We start from the raw sequence: 23,418 nt of genomic DNA, 5'->3' as shown, positions 1-23,418 counted from the left end.
GAATCACAGCTCCAACTCATTATCCAAAGCACTTATTTCAAAGAATTTTGAAAAGAATCCTTTACACATTTCCTTTAAAAGGCTTTTCATAACCATCAATTCAGAAGAAGTGTATTTCCTGAGGAGACAGCCATGCAGTCTAAAAAAAGACAGGTAAACCTAGAGCCACAGCCTAAGACCAGCTTAGCTGGCTTCAGCCACATACACCAACAGAACTATGTCATCTAGTACACTGCAGACTTTTCTATTATTACTTTGCATATTTACACTTGCGGTATTGAACTTCAGCACTCCGGATAAAGAAATGGGCCAATTCATCAGCTAAAAATCTCATCTGCTCACTCAGTGCATACAGAAACAATGAGGAAGTGTCCCTTAGTCCTGGGAAAATAAGTGACTCAGGACAACTTCTGACAACTAATGTCAAATTACATTAGTGCAAAGGTGAAAGAAACTGATTAAAATACTTAGCTAGGAAGGGGAAACCAGCATCCTTTCTTTGATAATTCCCTTGAAATAGAAATACAAGTTAAAAATCTCTAAAAATTGTGCTTAAGCTTTGTCCTCAAGCAGAAAGACAATCTGACTTGACTGAGCGTGACAGTTTCATATTAAATCAGTCTGCCTGCCCAAACTGAAGTGCAAGCATTAATGTAACAACCAAGGTGAGAGAGCAGCTAGGCAGATTAAATGCATTTTTAAGTGCCACATTCTTTGCAAAAGCAGCAACATTTTTTACTATGCTTAAAATGGATAATTCTATGTTGTAACTTCGGTAAAAAACCCCTCTGCTTACCTATGTGACAGTGAGATATGTCCAGAGATGACATCTTTGTATTACTGAAGAACCTTAAACTGTAACTTCAACAAGATCATTAAGAATGTTCACCAGATACAAAAGTCACAGGGATACAGTTTGCTGCTGGGCTATGTTCTCAGAATGTGCCCAGGATGGCATGAAGACATCTAATCTATACACTTCAGACTTGTATTTGATCACAAATATAGCACACACTGTTGTGTATATGCCTGAAAGATTCTTCACTGTGGGTATCTGTAACACACAGCACTGAATCTCACACCAGAAATGGTCCCTTCACCCCTTTTCAGACAGTTACATAAGAACATACTGCTAAATCATGATATAACCAATGATTAAAAGTTATTTCATACATAATCCAAAGCCATTTAAAAAAAATAACCAATTTGTTAGAAATTCTGACTTAAACACAGATTCTGTGTTCACACAGAGACCTTGAGGAAATGTTTTCCTGTATGCTGTGATCTCGTACTTAAAAGATGCAAGACTGAAAAACAAAAAATTGTGATCAAGAGCAAAAATGTGATCTAGACTATTAACCATGCAGCCATCCTCCAGGAAGAGAAGCAACAACTGCAACTAAATTAACCTCTGGCTTCGACAAAGGTTCCCGAAGTGTCTCTGAACAAAATCCTTCCACCTCTATCTGATCTAGGTTGCAAATTCTCTGAGGCAGCGACCAAGGCACACAGCATGCAATGCAAAGAAGGGCTGCAGGGCTGCTCGGGGCCTCCAGGTACACAGGGAGGTGTCAAGTGCCCTACGTGCAGTTTGGGTTTCCCTTTAACTGATCAAGACTTGAAACCAGTGGAAAGAAACGCTAGAGGCAGAGAGAAAGGACATAAAATTCACTGCACTGCAAACCTGAAATATTTTACATGGAGGTCTTCCAAGTAAACAATAACAAAGAACTACACTTACTTTTGCAACAACCCAAAATATTAAGAACCAAGAAAAAGATGAAGTATTAAGTACCAAGAACAAATTCAAACACCATCTCTGTTACAGGCCACTAAAAAACTCAAACTTTCTGATATACTTAACTGAAAAGTTATGATACAAGCTTAAAAATTAATACTGTAATTGCTGATGAGAGCCCTTTAGCACTATCCTAGTTATTCCTACTGCAACTAAGAATAATACCAGATAATAAAGCCTTTCAGTCAAAGTTCCTGGCATCCTGAGATTATTCAGAAACATTTGAACTTCAGCATATCTGTTTAATAGTGTATTATATAAGAGTCATATGCTTTTACAGAGCACCTCACTTTACACCATTCAAGTAGAGGCCTTCCTTGATTTTTTTTAAGGGATGGCAAAACTCTTTACATTCCTCTATGTTCAGGAATTCAAAAGAACTCTAGCAGGGACCAGGAGAGAAGGAACAACTTTGGGCCCTGGCTGCTGCCTAGCACGTATACAAAAAAAGTTGCTAATGTAGCCACAAAGCAATAGACACTGCCACGCTTGAAAAAAAAAAAAAAGAAAAAAATAAGAGAAGGCATTTTGTGACTTACAACTAATGAATACCTATACATTCTTAAAACACACACAACGCTACAAATTTTTCTTCACTTTCACAAACATTAAATGCTCAGTATGCAAAATTGTCCCAAAAATGCTTGTGAAGTGCAAAAAACCCCAACCAACCAAAGAAAACCAGAACAGACTCCAAGGAGTTGTCCTTCAGTGATGCTTGTGGGTTCCTTACAACTGGGATATTCTATAACTCTAAGGACTAAATTTTATAAGGTCTTCTCTGGCAGTAGCCTGCGTGATTCCACATATCAATACGGCTAACAAATACTTTCTTGCAACAACAGTGGAATTTTGTTTGGGGTGGGGAAAAAAAGCTAACCAGATGACGGGCGTGTACAAAGTGCAGCCACAACACAGGTATAGTTATGACATCATTTTTCTGGATGGAAATGCACAGGTTTATACAGCATACTGCCCTGCTCTATCAAAAATCATTGATGCCTGCTACACGTACTCAGTAACCACTCCAGGAGAAGAAAAACGCAGCTCACACCGATTAAACCAGACGCACACTCAGCAAGCCCCCAAAAGGAAGCACACAAAAAACTGCGGACAGCTGGCTCCACTTCAGGCTCCCCACACCAGAGGGACAGACACGGGAGGCAGCGGCGGAGCGCCCGGCCGGAGCGAGAGTTCAGTGCCGGGTTTGAGGGGAGGGCGCTGGGCAGCCAGGCCAGGCGAGGCACGGCACGTATCCCGGTGTGCCAGAGCGGCACCGCCGAGCGCCGGGAACACCGGCAATCCCGCCACCCGCGGGCTGCGCCGGGGCAGCGGGGCCGCCAGCCCAGCCCCGCTCCGCCCAGCCGCACACCGGCAGCCGGGGCACGGCGGGGGCTGATTCCCCTTCGTCCCGCCGGCCTGGGCTGCGGGGAACTGCGGTGCGCCGGCAGCGCCGGGCGGGCGGCCCCGCTCCGCAGCGACGGTTCCGGGGAGGTTCTCGTGGTTCGCTGCGGGGAGCGAGTCCGGCCGGCAGCCGGGGCAGGGCCTGCGCCGCCCTCCCCTCCTCCCGCTCTCCCTCCTTCCCTCCCTGCCCGGTGGCCGCCCGGGCTCGCCCCGCACGCCGGCAGGGACACCTCGCGCCCAGCCGTGCCGAGCCGGCGACAGCGACAGCGGCGCCTTCCCGCTTACCTCGAGCGAGGCCCGGCGGGAGCCGGCGCCGGCCGAGGAGGGACGGACGGTGGCTGGATGGAGGGATGGAGCGGGGGAGGGACGGACGGCAGCGGGCACCCGGGGGAGCCGCGCCCGGGCGGGTGCGAACTGCGCCAAGCGGCGGCCGTTGCTGCAGCGCGTGCACGCCCGCGCGCGCTCCCGCTGGCGGCGGCGGGGGCGCGCCTGGCCCGGGGCGCCACGTGACCTTGGAGCGGCGCCGGGTAGGAGGGGGAAGGAGGTGCGCGTGCGCGCGGCCCCGTCAGGCGCGGCCCCGGCAGCACGTAGCGCGTCCCGGAGCCGCCCGGCGGGATCCCGGCCGGCCCTCGGGAGCGGGGATCAGCAGCCGAGCCCGCTCGGGAGCAGCTGCTTATAGCCGTGGTCGGAGCCGGTGATCAGGATTTAGCACCCCGTGACTGCACGGCGGAAAAGACGCGCTGCCCTCACCGTGTTTGCCACTTCATTCGTCCCTCACTGCATCCTTCTTCTGAAAGTTACCGGCCCACCCACAGCAGGAGGAGGGAAAAATTTTTTTCGTGTACATACACATATCCTTATACATACAGACATACATAAGTCATATATGCGTTCTGCCGTAGTATATCTCTATATCTATCTATAGCTATACCTATATCTATCTATATATTTATATCTATATATTTATATCTGTATTATCTGTCTATATCTCATCGTCTCAAGCTGTGCCCGAGGAGGTTCCAGATGGACATTAGAGGGATTTTTTCACAGGAAGGGTGGTTAGACATTGGAATGTCTAACCCAGGGAGGTGGTAGAGTCACCAACCCTGGGGGTGTTTAAGGAAAGACTGGACGGTGGCACTCAGTGCCATCCATGGTTTTATTGGCACAATGATGTTTGGTAGGTTGTAGTCGATCTTGGAGGTCTTTTCCGACATAATTAATTCAGTGATTCTGTTTTATACATCTATATCTATATCTATATATATATCGTAATGAAAGTGTAGAATTGCAAAATCAGAACATGTCCAGCAGGCTGTGTATGCATTTCAGGGCAGCAGCTTCATTTGCCCATTGCTTTATGATTCACACCACTGCTTGCTGAAGTTGGTTTGGTGCTGTGTTATTATTTACCTGAGTCACGCTATTGCCCAGAGGCCCCAGATGATGCTGTGACTTAATATGTACTAAACTCTGGTAAAATTCTTACTTCAAACAACTTGCACCATAAAAAAGGGTTAAGAAAAGGAGAAGCAGCATAATAGGAAATACAATTTTGGCTTCACAAATGTGAATTAAGTGTTTTATCCATGTTCCATCTTTATTTTATTGTACTTCCATTTGTCTACCAACTACTACTTCATCCACCAGTCTGCTGACAAAAATTTTGTTAAAAGTGTGGGTTTGCCCCACTTGGTGTTAGAGCCATTTTAGGTTTTCACATAGGTTTCATGTAGTTGTCACATAATGAGAAATCAGGCTGGTCGGCAGAGCATTCAGGCCAAGTCACAAAAAGGCATGCTAGCATGCAAAGTAATATATAGACAAAATTTATTTTGATGGTCCACATATCTCTTAAAAGATGCCTGACAATCTTTTTTTTACCAGTACTACAAAGAGATAAGATCTGTTTATTCATCTGTACCTCCTGGGACAAGCTGCCTAAAAGATTATAGCCAGTGAGTTTGCTTATTTGTAGATAATATATTTAAATCCATTTGAGCATGGAACTAATACAAATCTATCCTTGCATAACGTGCAGGCTGGGTTTTCAAGGAAACTGGTTCATGGAAGAAGGCACAAACACAGAATTACATGGATAGGGTGACTGTATTATGGATATGTAAAAACGGAGGTCAGATTTCACACCTGCCCATTTTGATGATGTTATTGTCATGCCAGGAATTCTGAGTCAATCTTGGAACACTTTCCAGGACTCAGAATACATGGAAGCAACAAAGAGTAATGGAGCAATTTGCCACCCTTCAGCGCTACCATTTTTCAGCTGCAGCAGTTTTCTGAGAGGCCTCCTGTCTGAGTGTAACATTGCAATAATAATTACCTAGCCACATTAGCATAACATCTGTCACAAACACACAGTCTGCAGATCATTTCCCTGCTTTGCTGAGTTCCTTATTTGGCATCTCAGTCTCACAGTTTGGGAGGGTAACCTCTTCAGCAATTGCTCTAACAGAGTATTTACATTTGTGTTTCTGTGATCTTATCTTTGCTGGTCATAACAAGAAGTTATTTTTTTAGTGGATGGGATTCTCCTTTTCAACACCAGGCAGCCCTGTTCACAGGGAGATAAGAGGTAGGGGCTAAATCTGTCATATGTCCTCAAATATTGACATTAAGCTAAATCCTATTATGAAAATAAGCCATAAAAATCTTTACTTGAAAAGGGGTGACAAACGGGTAGATCACACTTTTCTGTTTCAAACCTGGAATAAGTTCTTCTGAGTAAAGAGCATTTATTTGAAAACACAGTGTCTTTCTTCCCTTTAGGAAACATTTACCATTCCAAAATTATCACCTCTGCACAATCAGGACTACTGAAGCAGGCATCCCTCAGTATTCTCCTTTTGTATTTTTGCTCTTTTGCACTTACACGTAGAAGATTACAATCTAGCTTGGAATGGCTTTCATTTTCCACAGCTGTATCTCTAAGTGGGAGTGGTTTCTGTTGTGAGTGTGTGGAGTGCTGTAGCCAGGAGCTCTCTACATCGGGGCACCATTTGTGGTCCTTGTTAACCACATCTCACTGCTGGTTAATCCAGGGCCTCCAGGGCTCAGGTAACCTGCTACCTCATTTGTGTTCATTTTGCCCTTTCACCACAAATGTCACTATTGTTTCCCCCATCAGGGAGAGGAGAGGGCATGATGAGGGCAGCTGCTTACTGGTGTGGTGATTTTGGTGGAGAGGAAGCAATTTGAAGTATGTTACCCAGCGCCATATGTAAATCAGTGGCTCTCTGGCTCTTCAGCTGAGCATCCTGTCTGGCAGCAGCAGTGCGTGAGAGGGGTAGCCTGCACATAAGGCAGAAAAAGAGCTGGCATTAGTGATGAGTTTTGTCATTTTGTCTGTTTGTATGCAGACAGAAAGAAACCACTCTCTGGAGCAGTCATTTATTCCATACCCACCATCAGCCTTGCTCATGCTACAGCAGACAGGATGATATCTCACCCTGTAAACCTATGAGAATCCTTATCTCTGCCTCTTAGTCACAACCAATACATGTCCCTCAGAAGCATTTTCCATAACATCTCTCAGATCAGAATGACATTATGACAGGATGTTATGATTTAGTTAAGTTTAGTTTTATTTTTTATTTCCATTTAAGAGACAAAAAAAACAAACACCAAAAACCACCAAAAAAAACACCCAACCCCCCAACCCCCACCCAAAAAAACCACCCAAAAAACCCAATTAAACAGAACAAGGGGGTAAGTTAACAGCAAGGATTCAGGGCTGTAATGAAATGTATCCTGATGCACCAAAATTTTCAAGCACAACAGTAGTCCCAAAAGTTGACAGACTTGTGTGTAGAGTTAACATATTAATTGGTTAACATTAACATATTAACCAATTAAGCTGGCACACTCAAATCAAGTCTCATATAAGCAATATTTCTCCATTCTTTGTCAACCATTAGCAAGTGTTTTACAGACCATTTTCTGATAATAGATAATGATAGGATTTCAGGCCTTCTGTTAAGAAGTTTCTTATCATTGCCAAAATCACAGCCTAATTAAGCAGGAGGTTTTATTCTGGTCCTGTTAGGATAAGTGATGAGATGGTAAATGGAAATAGCTGTGTAAAATTGGATGGCAGAAGATGCAAGATTGATAAAGAAGGAAGGAAAGGTGTTTCATTTGAAAACTTGAAGAAGGAGATTGCAGGAAAGTGCTCTCCCATAATGAAATGGGAAGTGAGACAAGGGCAAAAGTCAGCAGAAGATTGCACTCAAATCTGGGGCCTTCCTTCTTCTCCATCAGCCCTTACTGTCTCTCTCACAATAAGGCTTTATCATTAGAAGCCCTTGTGAAACTGAGTCTTTTTCTAACATTTTTCTCTTTACAAAAGAGCATTTGTGGCTCTTTTCCATGGACAACATTTTGCTTCAATTCTTAAAACTTAATGTCCCTTTAGCAAGACCAAAACACACAAACAAACAAAAAACCAAAAAATGTGGGGGAAGACTTGTTGCAGGTGTCTGTCTCCTGTAAGTGCAGATTAAATGCAATGTCACTTATGTATTTACCTTATAGTAGTTGTTCAAGGGCAAAGGGCAGAAGTGCAGTCTATGCTAGTTTAAGGATGATCTCCGTTTACATCCAGCTGCTCCAAAGATTATGGCTTAATGTATTTCCAAATTATGTCTGTCAGTCTCAGAGCACAGACAGATCTTCCTCAATAACTGGCTAGCAAATCCAGAGGAATTCAAGGACAGCTGGAATCGCAGTGCCTTTACTGCAGTGGAAGTCAAAGCCTATTTTTCTCATCCTTTTTCATCTTCAAAAATCATCCTTTGTGGTTTTAGAAGGTGACTGGATAATATAGCCTATTGCAACACTTTTCCTTGTTGTTAAATACAGTTACACAAGAACATAAATTTTTAAAAGAGTTATACATTTGAATATTGTATTCAAATGTATAAGATTATGTACATTATAAGAGTATATATACTCTTATAAGAGTAATGAGTGCTGAAAGGGAACATGTATGTGAGAAATAAGAAAATAAAGAGAAGTGCACTTCAGATAAACATGGCATCCAGTGCCTGAGTTTAAATGTAGTCAAATGATTCTGTGTGTTTGATAGGAGATCCTGTTGCTACAGAAATAATTTGCATTCTATCGTTATGTAGTGCGCAGAGACTGAAACAATTTTTCATAGTTACAATGGAGAACAGAATATAAATAATACATTTAAAATGCAAGAAAGAAATTATTCAACCGTAGTAACATAATAAGCTTTAGCATACTCAACAATTTTGTTAACATTAATTTTGAATATTTGTTATATATTTGTGAACCACTACAGCTTAAATAATCAAAATAAAAACGGGAGGGTAATCTTTTGTATGTTTATCTCATTACTGTGCATAACTACATTATTCTTCTGGATAGCAAATATATTCCTGTAGAATAATACTGATGTGACTCCATTTCCAGTAAAAGGAGTCATGAGGACCCACTCAAACTAAAAAAAAAATCCCCTAACTCTATTGCATTTTAGTTTAAAATTTTAAAGCTATTTCCAGTAGGTTTTAGTTGAAATATCAGGAAAACAGTGATTTTTCTTGCAGCATAAAGCTAAGACCTGATTCTGCTACAATGACACAGAAGAGAAATCTGCTATTGGCTTCACGGTGAGAAAAATGGGCTTTGTAATCTGAGATTTGGTACATTTTTCAAACATTCTTCTGAGATCTAGCTAGATTTCTATTAAAGCTAATGCAGAGACCCCTGCGGCATTCTGCAGGAATTGGATCAGGCTCTCAGTGGTACAGTCTGTTCTATTTATAACTTACTCACTGCCGCTGGTGTTCGTGGCAGACAGGCTCCCCACCCCAAGGAGCTGGGAGAGCTGATGGATCTTCACAGAGGGAAGGCAGCTTGAAACAATTGCCAGTGCAAAATGTGTGTGTGGAATTGTGTGAAACAACCTGCAGCTTTGTGCTGCTTTTGAAGGGCCACTCTGTAACTCTGACAGAGTGCTAGAATTGCAAATCTCTAGATGTTTATCATTTTCTGTAATAATTGCATGAGAAGTTACATGCATTGGGGTGTCTTGCCATGGAGCTGCTCCTTACTGCATTTCTCTGAAGAACCTGTGTCCTTCACTGCAGGGCTAGAATACATAGATTTAGAAAAAGATGTGATGGAAAACTGAGTCAAGCTCAATGTCAAACACTAATTAAGTGTAGTTGGATGATTTTAGTTGTAGTTCAGTCTGCTTTTAAGTTTCTCCCAACACCATTTTGTGTAGATGTCATCAATTTGATTTCTACAATTTTTTCTCTGTTGCATCCTACATCCTTCTGTCACTCACTATGGACCATCCAAGTTATTTAAACCCTTTACATTATTTACAGGAACATTATTACCCTACATGCCTACATATAAGTGTTCTATCCAGTATTTCATCCAGGCAGAAAATTTCTGTTGGTTTTAAAAAGAGTTGAATAGAATCCTATTGGAATTCTACTAGAAAGAAATTAATTTCTTCTCGTGTGGGATATCTGTATCTTGACTTCTGTGCATTTACATGCTATTGAGACTCTTCACTTTCTTATGCTAACAGTGCTGTGAGGATGGATTAGAAACTGGTACTTCTTGTGTTTTCAGTATTTCTACATTAGTAGTAGGTCCAGCACCTAGAAATACCAGTGGAATTCAGTGACCTTTCATCAAGAATCCCTCTGGAAAAAGACAATACAATATGATTGAGTCTTCTCAGAGTTGAAAGCATTATGAATATCGTTCTAGTAATTAAAATATTTTATTTTAATTTCTTAGGTTTTGTAACTTCTGGTCACTTTAAAGTTGAACTTAGCTTGCATAGCAACAAAATAAATTCTGACCTTTATTTTTATTGGTTTGTTTTTCAGCTTGAACTCTGCTGCTTTCATGGTATCTAAGCATTTGCAAATGAGTCATATTTTCCTATATCCTCAGTACATAAACATGTGAATGAACACAGTAATGAACGTGGATGAGCACAGCAATGATTTAATGCAGAGACTCTTGCCTTGCATTTATTCCTTGCTTACATGATCATGAAGCTACATTCTCTTATAAGAAACCAGTGGATTTGATGATAGTGAATGGATGAAGGGATGGTCTTGGGCTGAGCCACTGAGGAAGAAGAGCAGTGGGTTTATCAGAAATCTGAGTGCTGTGGAGGAAATCCTCCAAAAATTGTGGAGGAAAATTAGCATTTGGGGGGCAGCTGATACATCATGGGTTAATGATTTATCCACAGTAACTCATGAAGGCATTAATGGAGAGGACTGGACAGCAGTCATGTGAGTCTTGGTGATAAGAAATGGCCAGATGTGGTCCTGGTCCACCTGATGAAAAAGATTTGCAGGAAAGAAACTTGGATCAAAAGAAAATTCCTTATGCCCCCCTGCATCCATAGGAGATGGTTCTGTTTCTGGAGTTCTTCCACTGTGTCCAGACTGGTCATGGGGAAGAGCAGAGCCCACATGGCATGAAGAGGACTGTATATATCATTTCCTTGAAAAAGTAAGCAGCATCTGCCTCAAGCTGTGATGGCCTATAAATATTGATTGACACATCTGTGTAACTGATACCAATATTCCTTTACACTGCAGTAAATGTGTCAGTTCTAGACAGGATTTGCTGTAATGAACTCTGCTTATAATGGACATTTTTTAGTAATTAAACTCACATTGACAGTACATGTATAATAATTCACATACTTAGAAATTCCTGCAGTGCAGTGCAGTTATGTGGTACTGAAACATAAGTGCCCATCTACTATGCATTTAAATTTAGAGTTAGGAAATATTACAAATGTTACACAAAAAACCCTATTAACAAACTTCTGTGTTAAAATATTATGGTTAAGATGCCACTCATGAAATCTCAAGTTGAACTTATCCTGTTGGTGGTAGGATCAGATTCTTCAGTGAAGTTCAGTGGGGTTTAGCCAAGGCTCCTTTTTCTGATGCTTTTTCTGGTGTTTTCTTTCCCTGCCTATCCAAACTTTCTGCGGGTTGAGGAACCTTTTCTGCTACTCCTGCCTTTCCAGCAGTCTTCTTCGCTGCTTGCTGGTTGCTTTTTGTATCCTTTTCTGTTTTCACAGGGGGTACTTCATTTGGATCAGGTGTCTCTTCTGTAGCAGTAATTTCTTCTGTGTGTGGCTTAATAAAATCTGATTTAGGAGAAGTAATAAAATTTCTGAGTGATCATAAGTAACAATATTTACTGTGCTCAGCAACATTTCTTTCACATTGGTTATGACCTTATCATGTTCTTTTCCTCTTTCCCTACCCATATAAAGAGGTTCAGTATCACACACAATTTTACTACTTACTATGGAACCAAAACCAATTCCAAGTATTTATGTCTCTAATTAAAACTATTTAGAAGTAGATACTGGAAAACATTTCCAGGTACAGAAATAATTGTTTCCTGCTTAAGTCACCTAATTTACAGGACTGCTCAGAAAAGTCTACCATACCAGTAAGGCAAGAGAGGAAGGAAATGCTGTAAAATATTTGTTCTTGCCTTGGGAACAAAAAAATGGGGGGAAATAAAAGTATAAAAATCTTCTGTCAGAAATTATATAACATGTATACATCCTGTATACAAAGAAAAAATACTTAGGCAAAAATATGTAAAACAAATGTTCTGGTATTGTCAGAAGTGAAGACTGATTTGGAGCTAAAATGCTGTATACGGGAGAGATGAAATTGTGAAGAATAAATCCCTGTCCAAATAGCAATTCTACAGGTAGATTCTAAAAGAACAGTAAAATAATATACAAATAATACATGAGAATGCTGAATCGCCAGAGAGTTTTTAATTTTCTACCCTTCCAATAAATGAGACAAAAAATGGTCACTTATAACTCCAACTTTACCATTCAATATGGACAAAAAATGGGGAGAGAATAATTGATTAATCCCAAGTAGTGGCTAAACAGTCAGGGTTTTCTAAAAGACTTAGGCATTTAGGGTCCCTGAATCAGCAAGGCCTTATTTTTGGTGAAATATTAAACATCTAGCTGCTGAATTGAGTCTCACTTTGGAAAATAACACCATCTGTGTATGTATACATGCTTACTCTTTCCTTTGCATCCAGAAATTTAGAAGTATTTATTATGACTTTTAAATCTTCCATCAGCCAGGTTAGTCAAGGTGACAACTTGCAGTGGAAGTAGAAAAGGTGGTTTGAAAATATTGATTTAAATCTCTTTCACTTAGGCCTAACCTGGTAATTCATACTTTGCATCTGTTGTTGATTAAAAGCATCTCTACTGTAAACTTGATTGATTGTGACCTATGAAATATTGATTGGCACAGACAATTAACTCCGTAACAATTTAACAATTTTTTCATTAGAACAGAAGACTCCAACAGTGCAGGCACTCTTACCTTTCTTTCCCCCTTCCTTCTGTTTGCTTGCTGACATTGCTTTTTTCTTTTTAGATACAGTTTTATTATTTTGATTATGTCCTTGGGCTGTGTCAGTCTGTCCTGACACAGGCATCACAATCACCTGAAGCAAAGCAAGAACAAAACGTGCACGAGCGAGACATGGATGCATCACAGATTCAGCCTGAAATCCCCATAACTGAATTCCTGGAACTGATCTCTTTTGAAGCAACTAATTACTCTAACTTTCAGAGACACATACATCTGCCAAAGCAAAGTAAAGTAGAATCCAGCCTGTTACCTGACTCATTTGTATTCCCTGGCTGTTCTGACAAAAGATGGGGGGCAGGAGAACAGATTTTTGAAAATAAAGTAGTAGAAATAAACTCTTGTCAAAATGCAATCGTTATTAAAAATAATTCTAAGTAATAAACATCAGTTATTGCAAAGAGCAGGTAATATTCTTGTTTGCACTCTGGAGGATGGAAGCACGGTGACTGTTGTTTGTATGTTGTATGTCATGCGACAAAGATGGAGTGACCTGCATATCATCCTTGAATTGGCTTCATGTCCTACTAAGCAAAATTGTAACGTAATTTTGCATTAGCCTTTCAAACTCAGGAAGCTTACTCTATTTCAAATTACAGATCTTATCATGATTATATCTTGAAATTTAAAAATTAATCCTTGTTACTGTTTTGCTGTTTTACTCAGCTGCTGTGACTAGATAATCTGAACATTTTTTGGTAACAGATACTGATTTTTCTATCCAACAAAATACTTACATATCACCCTTAAATCACAATTCATGCCCCGTGCATTGAGAAGCATTGAACTACTCCTTTGACAGGATTTGCAAAAATACCTTGTTGACTTAAGGTGTGAAGCAGTGAAGGTCTGGACAGAGTGGTGTGAAGAGATGCCATTGTGGTTTTGTTGCAAACAGCAAAGTGAAGATTAACAGGGATCTAAAGGGAAGCTGGAGGTAATTACAGTGGTGAAAGCATTAAGACACTAACATACTGTGCACAACTACATGACCTGTGACTAATAAAACAAGACACAGTGAAACAAGCTTGTGATTGAAAGAAAGAAGTGAATTCAGTTTATTTGTGAACATAGAGCAGAGTTCATACACTTTTACAGACACACACACACATATTACTATCCTGGCCTCCTAAGCCTTATTTTCATTTATGTTACAGTACTGCTACCCTTTTTGGGCAGATTAAACAATATTAAGGGCTGTAAATGACACCCATATTAAGGCCTCACTAAATTAACACAGCAATACAAAGGGGCCTTGACACAGACAAAAGTCAGCACTCATTTCTCTGTGATCTAACACGTTCCATTTATGCTGCTTTACCAAAGCTGGAACAAATCCTAACTCTGCTGCTCAAGTTTGCCCCGATCTTTTTGATCTTTCCATCTACCTCATTAGTTGCTTCCACTGAAACAATTCTTGACCCTTTCCTTCCAGATGCTCCAGGAAAAGGATGAAATGGCGAGCATGTGTTTACAGACAGCATGCACTTGGCCTTGCTTAAAATGCTACAATTAGTTTCTGTGAAGTTAGCATTAAGAAAACATTCAGGAAAGGCCCTGTTTTCCCTGGCATAAATAAGTGTATTAGAAGCAAATGTGAAGTGAATGGAAAAATCCAAGGCTGCCTGCTAAAGCAGAAAGCCATTTACACACATGGATTATATCAGCCTAACATCCAGAATCTTCTCTGTACTTCTCTCTTCTAGACTTAAATTCATGCTTTCATTTTATCCTACTGCTTTTTCTCTTGCTCAGACTCTCTCTCCTCCTCAGGGATGTACACACTTACAGTGACGTCGCTGGTCTCTGTGCCGTACTTATTCTTCACCACAATGCTGTATTTCCCAGAGTCTTGTGTGGACACAGTAGAAATGGAAAAGCTGACATTTTTTCCAGATTCAAACCTCAGGATGCAATTGGCATCTGATACAAATGACTTTTCATTCTTCAGCCATGAGACCTCTGGGGTGGGATCTCCCCAGACAGTGCAAGAAAGATTGAGTGCCTACAGAAAAAGTACAAAGGAATTATGAGTCAGTAAATATTTGCTGTGTTTTTTGATGCCTGGCTCTCCAAATATTCCAGCTTCCCATTTAGCTTCCTGCTTTTAGTAAAGGGATTCACACTATCATCAGTAATCAATAATTTATGTCACTCTTCTCTATCATAAAGAAGGAACTCAGTTGATTCAAGAATGCCATTAAAACCTTTCAATATTTTATGGACCTTCTTCTCAACTCTCATAATCATTAGTTTCTTCATGCATATTTTTTAATATAAAATTGGATATTATCTGCATTTTTGTGTTAGACATGAAATGAGATTTTAATGAACTGTCAGATGATTTTGTTCACATTAAACTCACCACATATATATATATATCTCCCATAAGTAAAGAAAGTGGCTGCCTTTATAGATAACTAAGAATAAAGTGGCTCTGAAATATTTTGTTTAATTTGGGATCTTTTAAACTGTGCCCTGACAGCTCTTCTAACAGACTTGAAGTGTTTTATGCACTTCTGTAAAACTATTTTTAACTGAAATCAAGTCAGGCTTTACTCATTCTTTAGTGTTCATGTAAGTATTTCCCTTGGATGTTAATACTGTTCCTAAGGACTGAATTCAGTCCCATCAGCCTGTAGAAAGTATCTTCACTGTTGGAGAGGTCACTGGCAGCTTCTTGTACCTTCAGCAGGCTGCTGAGTCTCTTGGGCACACTCTGTACAGGCCTCCCTTTTTTCTTGTCAGCTGATTCATTTTGGGGAGATATTGATACATGTAAATGATCCCCTCCTCCAGTCATAGTGCTATGGCAGTCTTCTCAAAAATATTTGCAAAAGTGAGTATAATGCAGAGACTCAAATGTGAAAAAAGTTCACGTGACAATTCAGTGGTACATAGGCCTTTCTCTGGAGCTTTATTTAGGAAGGAATTTATTTCTATATATGCCATTTAAAAGGGAATCTAACTGGGCTGGAAATTGAAGAACTTTTACTGCAAAGAAAAGTCTTCAGTGCTTCATTAGGAATGGACCAAGTGATAATTAAGGAGTAGACAAAATTTCACTTGACTGGAATCAAGTATCTCTTCCAACCTTCCCTCCAACTCATTGCTTCTTATCCAGTAGTGTGATAGTGGAAGATGGGACAGAAGAGAAATGCCTAGAAGGCTGTTGAAATGAATGGATAGAAAAATTGACACCTCCATAAAAATGAGAAGTGTTGATCTCTCTGAGAACAAAAAAAAAAAAAAAAAAAAAAATCCCATGTGCCCAACCTGAGGATCAAAATGAGAGCGAAAGGGAAGGGGAAATCTTTCCTATATCAGCAACATGTAATTCTTGGTACTGAAGGAGGGCAGGTTCCAAGTGAGAGGTGGTTATGGCATGGTGGAAATGGCCTCTATCTGATTTCCTGCAGCACCTACAGCTGGTGACCACGTGGGGCTGTTGACTCCCTCCTCTCGTATCCCCCTGGTGTGAATGTGGTTTTGGTTGCCATATCAGTCCATCTTTTTAAAAAACAAGTGGGAAATGAGGTTTTATGTTTCCCCCTCTTCCATATCACTCTGGATACAAACATGCCCTCATGTTAGCCAGGCAATGCATATGGACCCCTTCAAGTGCTCAGTATTTCATTATTGTCTTCTGATTCTCAGGCAAGCAAGAGCTGAGCACCAAGTGGCTCCAGCTGCCACTCCACCACAGTGCTAATGAGCTGATGTCCATGTCCACACAGCTCCATTAGTGGCATCATTGAAAGCTGGGGTGTTTGAAGTGCTGTCATACTCCATAATTCAAAGAGATTCAAGCAGCAGTGATGATTCTTTTCTTCTTCTAAATCATTCCTTAAAATAGCTACATTTTCCTTAACCTCACCTCACTAGCTCCTGTTTGATATGAGTGATTCTCTTAATGTTCCCAACTCCTTCTGTTTATTTTCCAGCTACTAATGTGCAGAGATGTGTCTTATAATAGAGATGGTGAGATCTTGGTTTTCTGGAAGGTAATTCCATACCCAAGGAGAAACAATTGCTCACTGTGACTGCACCTATCTGTTTCAGATTTCTGCTCTTTGGGCAAGAGATTGTCTTTGCTCATGTAGTTATTTATTACTCACTGAACTCCTTGATTTTAATACTGTGTTCAACCTGATATAATTTTGTTTTAAAAAGTGTCTCTCATACTCCTGGGCCCAGGGCACTGAGGCGTGTCCACTTGAAGCAACCAGCAGCTGCAAGTCCAGAGCCTTTGTGCCCCTCACTGCCTTTTCCTGCAGGTTATCATGAGTAGGGTAGTACAGGAGGCAGAGAGAAGTGTGTGTGTGTTTCTTTGTAATTGAATCCTCTTTCACATTAGCACAGCGTCACAGTTGTGGATGGTTTGGGGAGTGGATTGAAGCAACTCACTTAAGGGAATCTGCTCCCTTCCTCCAGCCTATCTGTAAGGATCTACATCCCTGGCAGAAGGGTAGAAAGAAGAGTGAGTTGGTGGGAAGAAAGGATGTTACATGTTGCTTCTGTGTCTGAAAGTGCCTCTCAGAATCCTAAGCCTCTTCACTCATTTGCAGGCTTCATTAAAACAGCCACTTAGGTTAAGTTGCCCGGCTGGGCACAAAACTTACGCTAGCATTCTCTGTCAGGCCAGATTCCTCCCTAATGTGAACTGACACTTAGCCTTTTCCAATTATACCACACTGCTGAGGAGCATTTATGTCTATCAGTGGAAGCCTCTTAGGCCATCTGGAATGCTATTTGATTAACACTTGGTAAATACTGGTTCATTCCTTCTCACCCATACCCTTCAGTTCACATGTAAAAAGCTAATAAATGGCATTACAGTCACAATGTTAAGTTTAAATTTGAGATATGCATGTGTTTGGAAGTTCAGTCTCGTGATACTAATCTGTTCATATAAGTCTGTGGTTGTGGTGGCACTAGACTTCACAATCAAAGCTTGCCAGACCTCTGCTACCTCATTTGCTGTTTTACAAAATCCTCAATGATTGTGCAATTTGCATGAGTTACACAACAGAGAATTGCATTCTTCTCTCTCCAGCATATATGCAAACAACAGACAGATGAGCCAACACCACCCAAACCAGCTCTGTTTTCTCTGATCACACTCTGTCCTTCTCAAAACGATCCTCTACTGAATCAAGAAACATAAGGTCAAGGATATTTGTCTCGAGTTCTGGGAGTATTTCAGCCATGTATTCAAACGTTACAAATGTCCTTGCTGTCAAGGACAACATGTGTCTGGGTAAGATTTTGCAACTCATTTTTACAAACTCCTTTTATAAACACTGCACATTTTGTGTCAATGAACTCATACACAATTTCATATCAACACTCTTTTGTCTGAAAGGTTAAAACTGGTAAAGGTTTACACCCATGTTTACACCCTGCCAAAGCATCATGAGAATCTCGACTCCAAGCACTGATTAGCTGAGAATCTGCTAATTCATTCTGTTCCTTTGTGTCTTCTATCTACAGTTACAATGTTCACATGAGTGTTTCTTACTTTACAGCACTTCTCAAACTGCTATATCTGTTAAAGAATTTTATTTTGTAATGTCAACATACTTGATTTTCCCAGAAATACTGCAGTGTACTATCTTGTTGGCTATATCTCACGTTGTTAAGCGGTTCAGAATAAGATTTTAGATTCTTAACACTTCTGCTGAGCTTGTAATCAAATTCTTTTAACCCAGCTGACCTACTGACAGATAAAGCCAGAAATACCAGGGAGCTGCCTTACTGTCATTGTCACATTACAGGTTTTCAGTGACATTCACATGCCCTCTTTCACTGTTTGAACACACTGTGAAGAGGAACTGGCTGGTGGCAGAGCAGCAGGAAGTGAAGAGCAGGCACTTCTTGGTCTCAGTACTATTAAACAGCAAGCTGTAGAAGCAGTGTGCTAGGAAAAAGTTGCGAGACTGAGAACTCAGTTTCTGGGTCATCTGTTCTCTGCTCAAGCATCAATGTTCCTCTGGGAGTGCCTTACCATAACCTTGCAGCTAAACTCTCCTAATATAATCCAGTATAACACCAGTGACTTATTTTGACTTCCCTCTCCTTTACCCTGAGGAAATAGACAATTTTTTCTCCTATTGGCTGGATGAGAATTGAGTTATTTTGGTTTACTACTTTTACACCATTTAAAACCCAGCTTCTACAGGTGGCCAGCCTCTACTGGCCACATTGCAAAGAACTTAACTGTAGAAGGCATAGAATGACTGGCTTCCATGTGAAAAAAAGTTAAACTTTCCTGATACAGGGAAAAAAAAATACTAACAGTGAAACCTGTGCATGAATTTTTAAAGAGCTGGTTATATAAGGAGTTTTAGTCCCAACTCACATTGTCATCTCACTTTTATCTATTTCTTAAGAAAAGACACTGCCCTGAATACATAAACCCATCTGTGCAAGTCCATTGAATTATGTACAGAAGGCAGGGGATGAATAAATAATGTAGCAGATTTTAAAGATGGCAACTCAAAAAGAAAAGGTGAATGTATTGCCATCATTGAAAGGCATTCAAGCTGTTGGGTTGTTGTGTAAAGCTTCAGTTAATTTACTGTACCTTGCCCTCCTGGATGGTGACAACATCGGGCAAACCTCCAAGTACCCGTGCACGATCTGGAAATAAAGAAGATTAATTTTCTTTAGTGTCTCAAAATCAACTGTGTGCCGAATCCTCTTTCTCTTCTAGTTCTTTCCTTTTGTCTTATTTATGTACAACTTGTCTCTGATATCTGTGCTAGCAGAGAACTATCCAGCATTTTTAGCACACCATTTGGACTTTAAAATATGTTGAATTCACAGCAAAAGATGTGTTAATAGTTGGTGTCAATCACTTACACAGACAAATTAAAGTACACGTGCAGTGTCCTGCAGACTTTGATATCAATTGAGTTTTAATTCTGAGTGCATGAAAATGATTTACACTTTTGAGATCTGGTGCTCAAAATTTTTACTGCAGTAAACTAAAAACGTTGGGTATCCAAAGGGAAATAACGACACCTGGTAAAGTGCTTGGAGATTGGCTTTTAATCTAGATACAAAGACAGACTTCAGTCTCAGTGTCAAAAATGAAGTTCCACCACTTGTGTGTAGCTGTGTGTAAATGAGACTGGTACCTGACTGATCTAGCTTTAAACTCAAGAGTCCCTCAGCAGTGTTAGACAAATACAAATAAGCCAATCACATGCCTGCTTCAGTGCACTTCTCCTGGAATACGGATTTTGTTCGTTGCATGTCTGGGTGGAGCCTGGCAGAGGAAGGAAATGACTGTACAGAATGTTCCCCTCTGGTGTGCTCTGTAAAAGATGTGCTCTGGAGCCCAGAGATAACAGCTGAGGGGAGCAGGAAAGGCACTATGCTGGGACAGTTAACAGGGCCTTGTGGGCAGTCCAGGGCCAGGAATGAAAGGGCAGGGCAATCACTGACCCCTTTGTGGGGGTCACTGTTCCTATCCAAGCCCTGCTCTATCTCTCTATGCATTTTTCTCAAATAACTTTTCAAATGCCAGTTCTGCCCTCATTTTTATGCAGGTCTGAAAGTAATTTGAAATTAATTTGAACGGTTCATTTTTCCATGGCTTCTTCCGTAAGTAGGGAGGATAATGAGTTTAATAATTCAAGTTGAAGGCTAATAACTTACTCCTTAAGTAGTTAATACATACTTCTGTTTTAGTTGCTCTGTTGGAATTGACATACAGGCAAAAGTGTGAGGAGATTCTAAGCAATTCAAAAGCTACTGTTGCTTTCTTACCCATTTCTGTAAGTAATGCAGAGCCATTTGACATTTTAGAGGATTCAAAACTAGTCAAATTATTTTCTCAGTCTTTGAAAACAAAGAGACTTTTGTGCAGAGAACATGCATGAGAGATCCTAGCAATAAAGTTTATTTTTAGAGAAGGCTAACTGATACTGAGAACAGGAGCTTGGATGAGAAAAATCAACCTAACCCATAAGAATAATATGATTAGCTGCAAAGTGCACCAATGTTAAATCAACAGAGGGTCACTTAGATCTCCTTGGTGTAAGGACAAACTTGTTTTAGGATGAGCACATGCTTATAAACATGCCTGCATGCCCCCTCTTTCCCAACACACAACCTTCCTGGAGAGGAAGACAAGCTTCATGAACAGTTTCTTGCAATCATTGTCAAAGAAGGCCTACTTACTTTTCTCTGCAATTGCAGCTTGCCTGGAGTTGAAAGAAACAAAGGGAAAGTCCAATTTCAGTTAAGGTTTACTTAGAATGATAGAAAAATAGATTATCTTTTTATTGCTTTTAATCCATTAAGAAAAATCTCTCTCATAGCTTGGCAATAGAGCTTTTCCTTTGCTACCTGACTGTTATATAAGAGTTGCACCAAAGAAGTCACATGCCAAACTCCTACGGGCTTCTGTATGACTAGGACTTGTTTCATAAGATAAAGTTATCTCCAGCACAAAACAAACAAATACTGTTATTATTTTATGGCTGCCATTACGGTATTTAGATGGCATAATACTTACTTTAGTCTCTGGAACTCAGCAAAGGCTTCATCAAAGGCTTTGTAAAGAGGAAAAAAGAACATTTAGAGAGAAATAATCGCACAAGTTTAAAATTAATAAATAAATTTAAAATATAGATGTAATAAATTTAAAATATAAAATTTAAAATGCATGCATGTGTACTGTACAAACACTAAAATGCTGAATGGTTTGACTGATAAAGGCCATCTGGCATATGGCAGCTATTATATATACATATGAATGCGTAAACATACTTTTTTCTTCCAGAAGTCAGGCTTTAAGACAGAGGGCAAGAAAGTAGTAGCTGAAGTAATTTCACAGAAGAGAGAAAGAAATGCACAATACATCACCTAAATGAGGGATTATGGCAGTGACCCTCCAAACTCTTTATATTGTACATCCCTATATAAAATTATTTTGAGCATGCACTCCCTGTATATAAATTTATTTGCATACAGGGAGTGCAGATGTATACATGTGAAGTACACTGGGTCATCTTGCACACACCCACTTCAGAGACCACTGGGTTATGGAATACAAAAGAGATGATTTTCCAAGGATTTTTCCCATCTGCTTGAAGCATCACACTGATGGCTACGAGCAAAGAGAACAACAAATTGTTGTCTCCTTTGAAAATTCAGGCTAAGCTGCCATCGTGGGGGAGGTCAATCTCTCCTGCTTTGAAAGGGAAGAAGAAATGTCTTTTCCTAGAAAATGGAGTTGAGTACAGAAGGAGTAGCATGGAGATGATTAAAATGTTATCACCCTTACACAGAAGTTGCAAACAAAAACTGAAGCTTTAGGGATGGGAACAGCTGGGAATGGAAAGAGCAGTTTGGAAAGAGTTAATCTGTTCTCTAGGATCTGAGAGGTCTCTCAGAGTAAAAGCTTCCAACAGTCAATCCAAATTTTTCCCCTAACAGTCCTTCCTCATGCTGATGAGAGGTCCTGGCATCTCTGAAGAATGAGGAGTTTTATTACACCCATCAAAAAAATAGGGTAGGAAAGTATCAGAACAAACTCGTCCCTCACTTCCTCCTGGAAATATTCCTTGGAAGAGAGACACACAGAAGGCATTCAGTGCTACAATTCATATTTAAAACTGCCAATCAATGCCAGCAACACAAGGGATTTTGTAAAATAGCTCTGAAACTGGGCTGGCATCTCAGTAGGCAGACTGTAAGTGGGTATTTGGATTAGGAAAAAGCGGTTTTTATTTTATTACTTGAGAGCACAGGTTGGGGAAAACAAATGGTGTGGTCTGGGGAGAACAAATCACATAATCACAGAGTAAGCTGAGCTGGAAGGAACCCACAAGGATCATCAAGTCCAACTCTCAGTCCCACACAGCACCATCCCCTAGTGCTACTTTGTGTGCCTGAGAGTATTGTCCAAAAACATTTCTTAACTCTGTCAGGCTTGTTGACACAGTCCCTACAAGAAAAGCCAGACTGGGGGGTGCACACACAGACCCCAGAGGGTGACAGGTCTGTGGCAAGATGCTGCTGTAGATGCTGCCACAGTGCCACAGCACACTGCCCACACAGAGATGATGTTAGCAGAGGGAATGGCCTACCTTGGCCAGAAAGATCCACTGTCTTTGTGTGTGTTGTGCTGCCATCAAAGAGTTCCATTATGTATCTGCCTTTGTCCTGTGGAGTCGGCTCATTGATCTGCAGCCAGATCTGCTCCCCGGTGACACCAGTCCTCATCCGGTCCGTGAACTTAATCTGGGTATCACTGAAAGCACAAAACAATGTTACCTTTTGGCTTTACTGCAGGATAAAAAGGGTTTGCTCATGTTGAGCCACTGAGCACACCTGGAGTTACTAAATGATTTCCAAGACACCATGGTATGCCACCATATTCTGAAACCTTTGAAGTCAAGCCCTTGCTACAGTTGTGAGCTAGAATCGGTGTGACAGCCTTTCCCTGTTCAAGGTCCAGCCGTCCTCAGAGCTTGCAGAAGAATTATGAATCTCAGTCTGCAACCTGAGCCATAGAGAAGCTGTACAAGTCTAAAAACCAGATCTGAAGGGTAGCCCAGGCATCCAGAAATGTTGCTGTTCTCTTATTAGCATTTATTTCTGCTTGGGCAAAACAAAAGTATACAGGGCTGTATCTACAAAAAGCCCCCCACTTTTGTCAGAAATGGTGTTTGTCCAGCTGGAAGGATTTGTGATGCTCTACTATGTTTGGAATTTAAACACACTTCGACATAAGCATAT

The 23,418-nt window shown here is 40.6% G+C and overlaps 2 protein-coding genes across 7 annotated transcripts in view; both read right to left on the bottom strand.

The window, feature by feature from the left end:
- The window catches only part of LPIN2 (lipin 2), a 43,380-nt gene extending 39,756 nt beyond the window's left edge, over positions 1-3,624 (bottom strand). Inside the window, exon 1 of the mRNA XM_074549209.1 lies at positions 3,488-3,624. The gene's annotated coding sequence lies outside the window, so the exon portion shown is untranslated. The remainder of the gene's footprint in view (positions 1-3,487) is intronic.
- Positions 3,625-4,258: 634 nt separating this feature from the next.
- MYOM1 (myomesin 1) overlaps positions 4,259-23,418 on the bottom strand; it is a 78,053-nt gene continuing 58,893 nt past the window's right edge. For 4 of the 6 annotated variants that reach the window (XM_014266841.3, XM_074549171.1, XM_074549182.1 and 1 more), the window contains 7 exons: positions 22,767-22,930; positions 21,191-21,227; positions 20,854-20,876; positions 19,250-19,305; positions 14,453-14,668; positions 12,616-12,739; positions 4,259-11,390 (listed from right to left, as the gene is read on the bottom strand). In XM_014266841.3, coding sequence (XP_014122316.2) covers positions 11,152-11,390; positions 12,616-12,739; positions 14,453-14,668; positions 19,250-19,305; positions 20,854-20,876; positions 21,191-21,227; positions 22,767-22,930 — 859 coding nt within the window. In that variant the 3' untranslated portion in view covers positions 4,259-11,151. Of the gene's footprint in view, positions 11,391-12,615; positions 12,740-13,691; positions 14,669-19,249; positions 19,306-20,853; positions 20,877-21,190; positions 21,228-22,766; positions 22,931-23,418 lie in introns of those variants that run through there. The other 2 variants (XM_074549175.1, XM_074549196.1) reach the window with 1 other exon arrangement.

Source organism: Zonotrichia albicollis, chromosome 1 (assembly GCF_047830755.1).
Source record: "Zonotrichia albicollis isolate bZonAlb1 chromosome 1, bZonAlb1.hap1, whole genome shotgun sequence".
Classification (NCBI taxonomy): domain Eukaryota; kingdom Metazoa; phylum Chordata; class Aves; order Passeriformes; family Passerellidae; genus Zonotrichia; species Zonotrichia albicollis.
The sequence above is the reverse complement of the archived record's forward strand: the minus strand, read 5'-3'. Positions and strand labels throughout refer to the sequence as shown.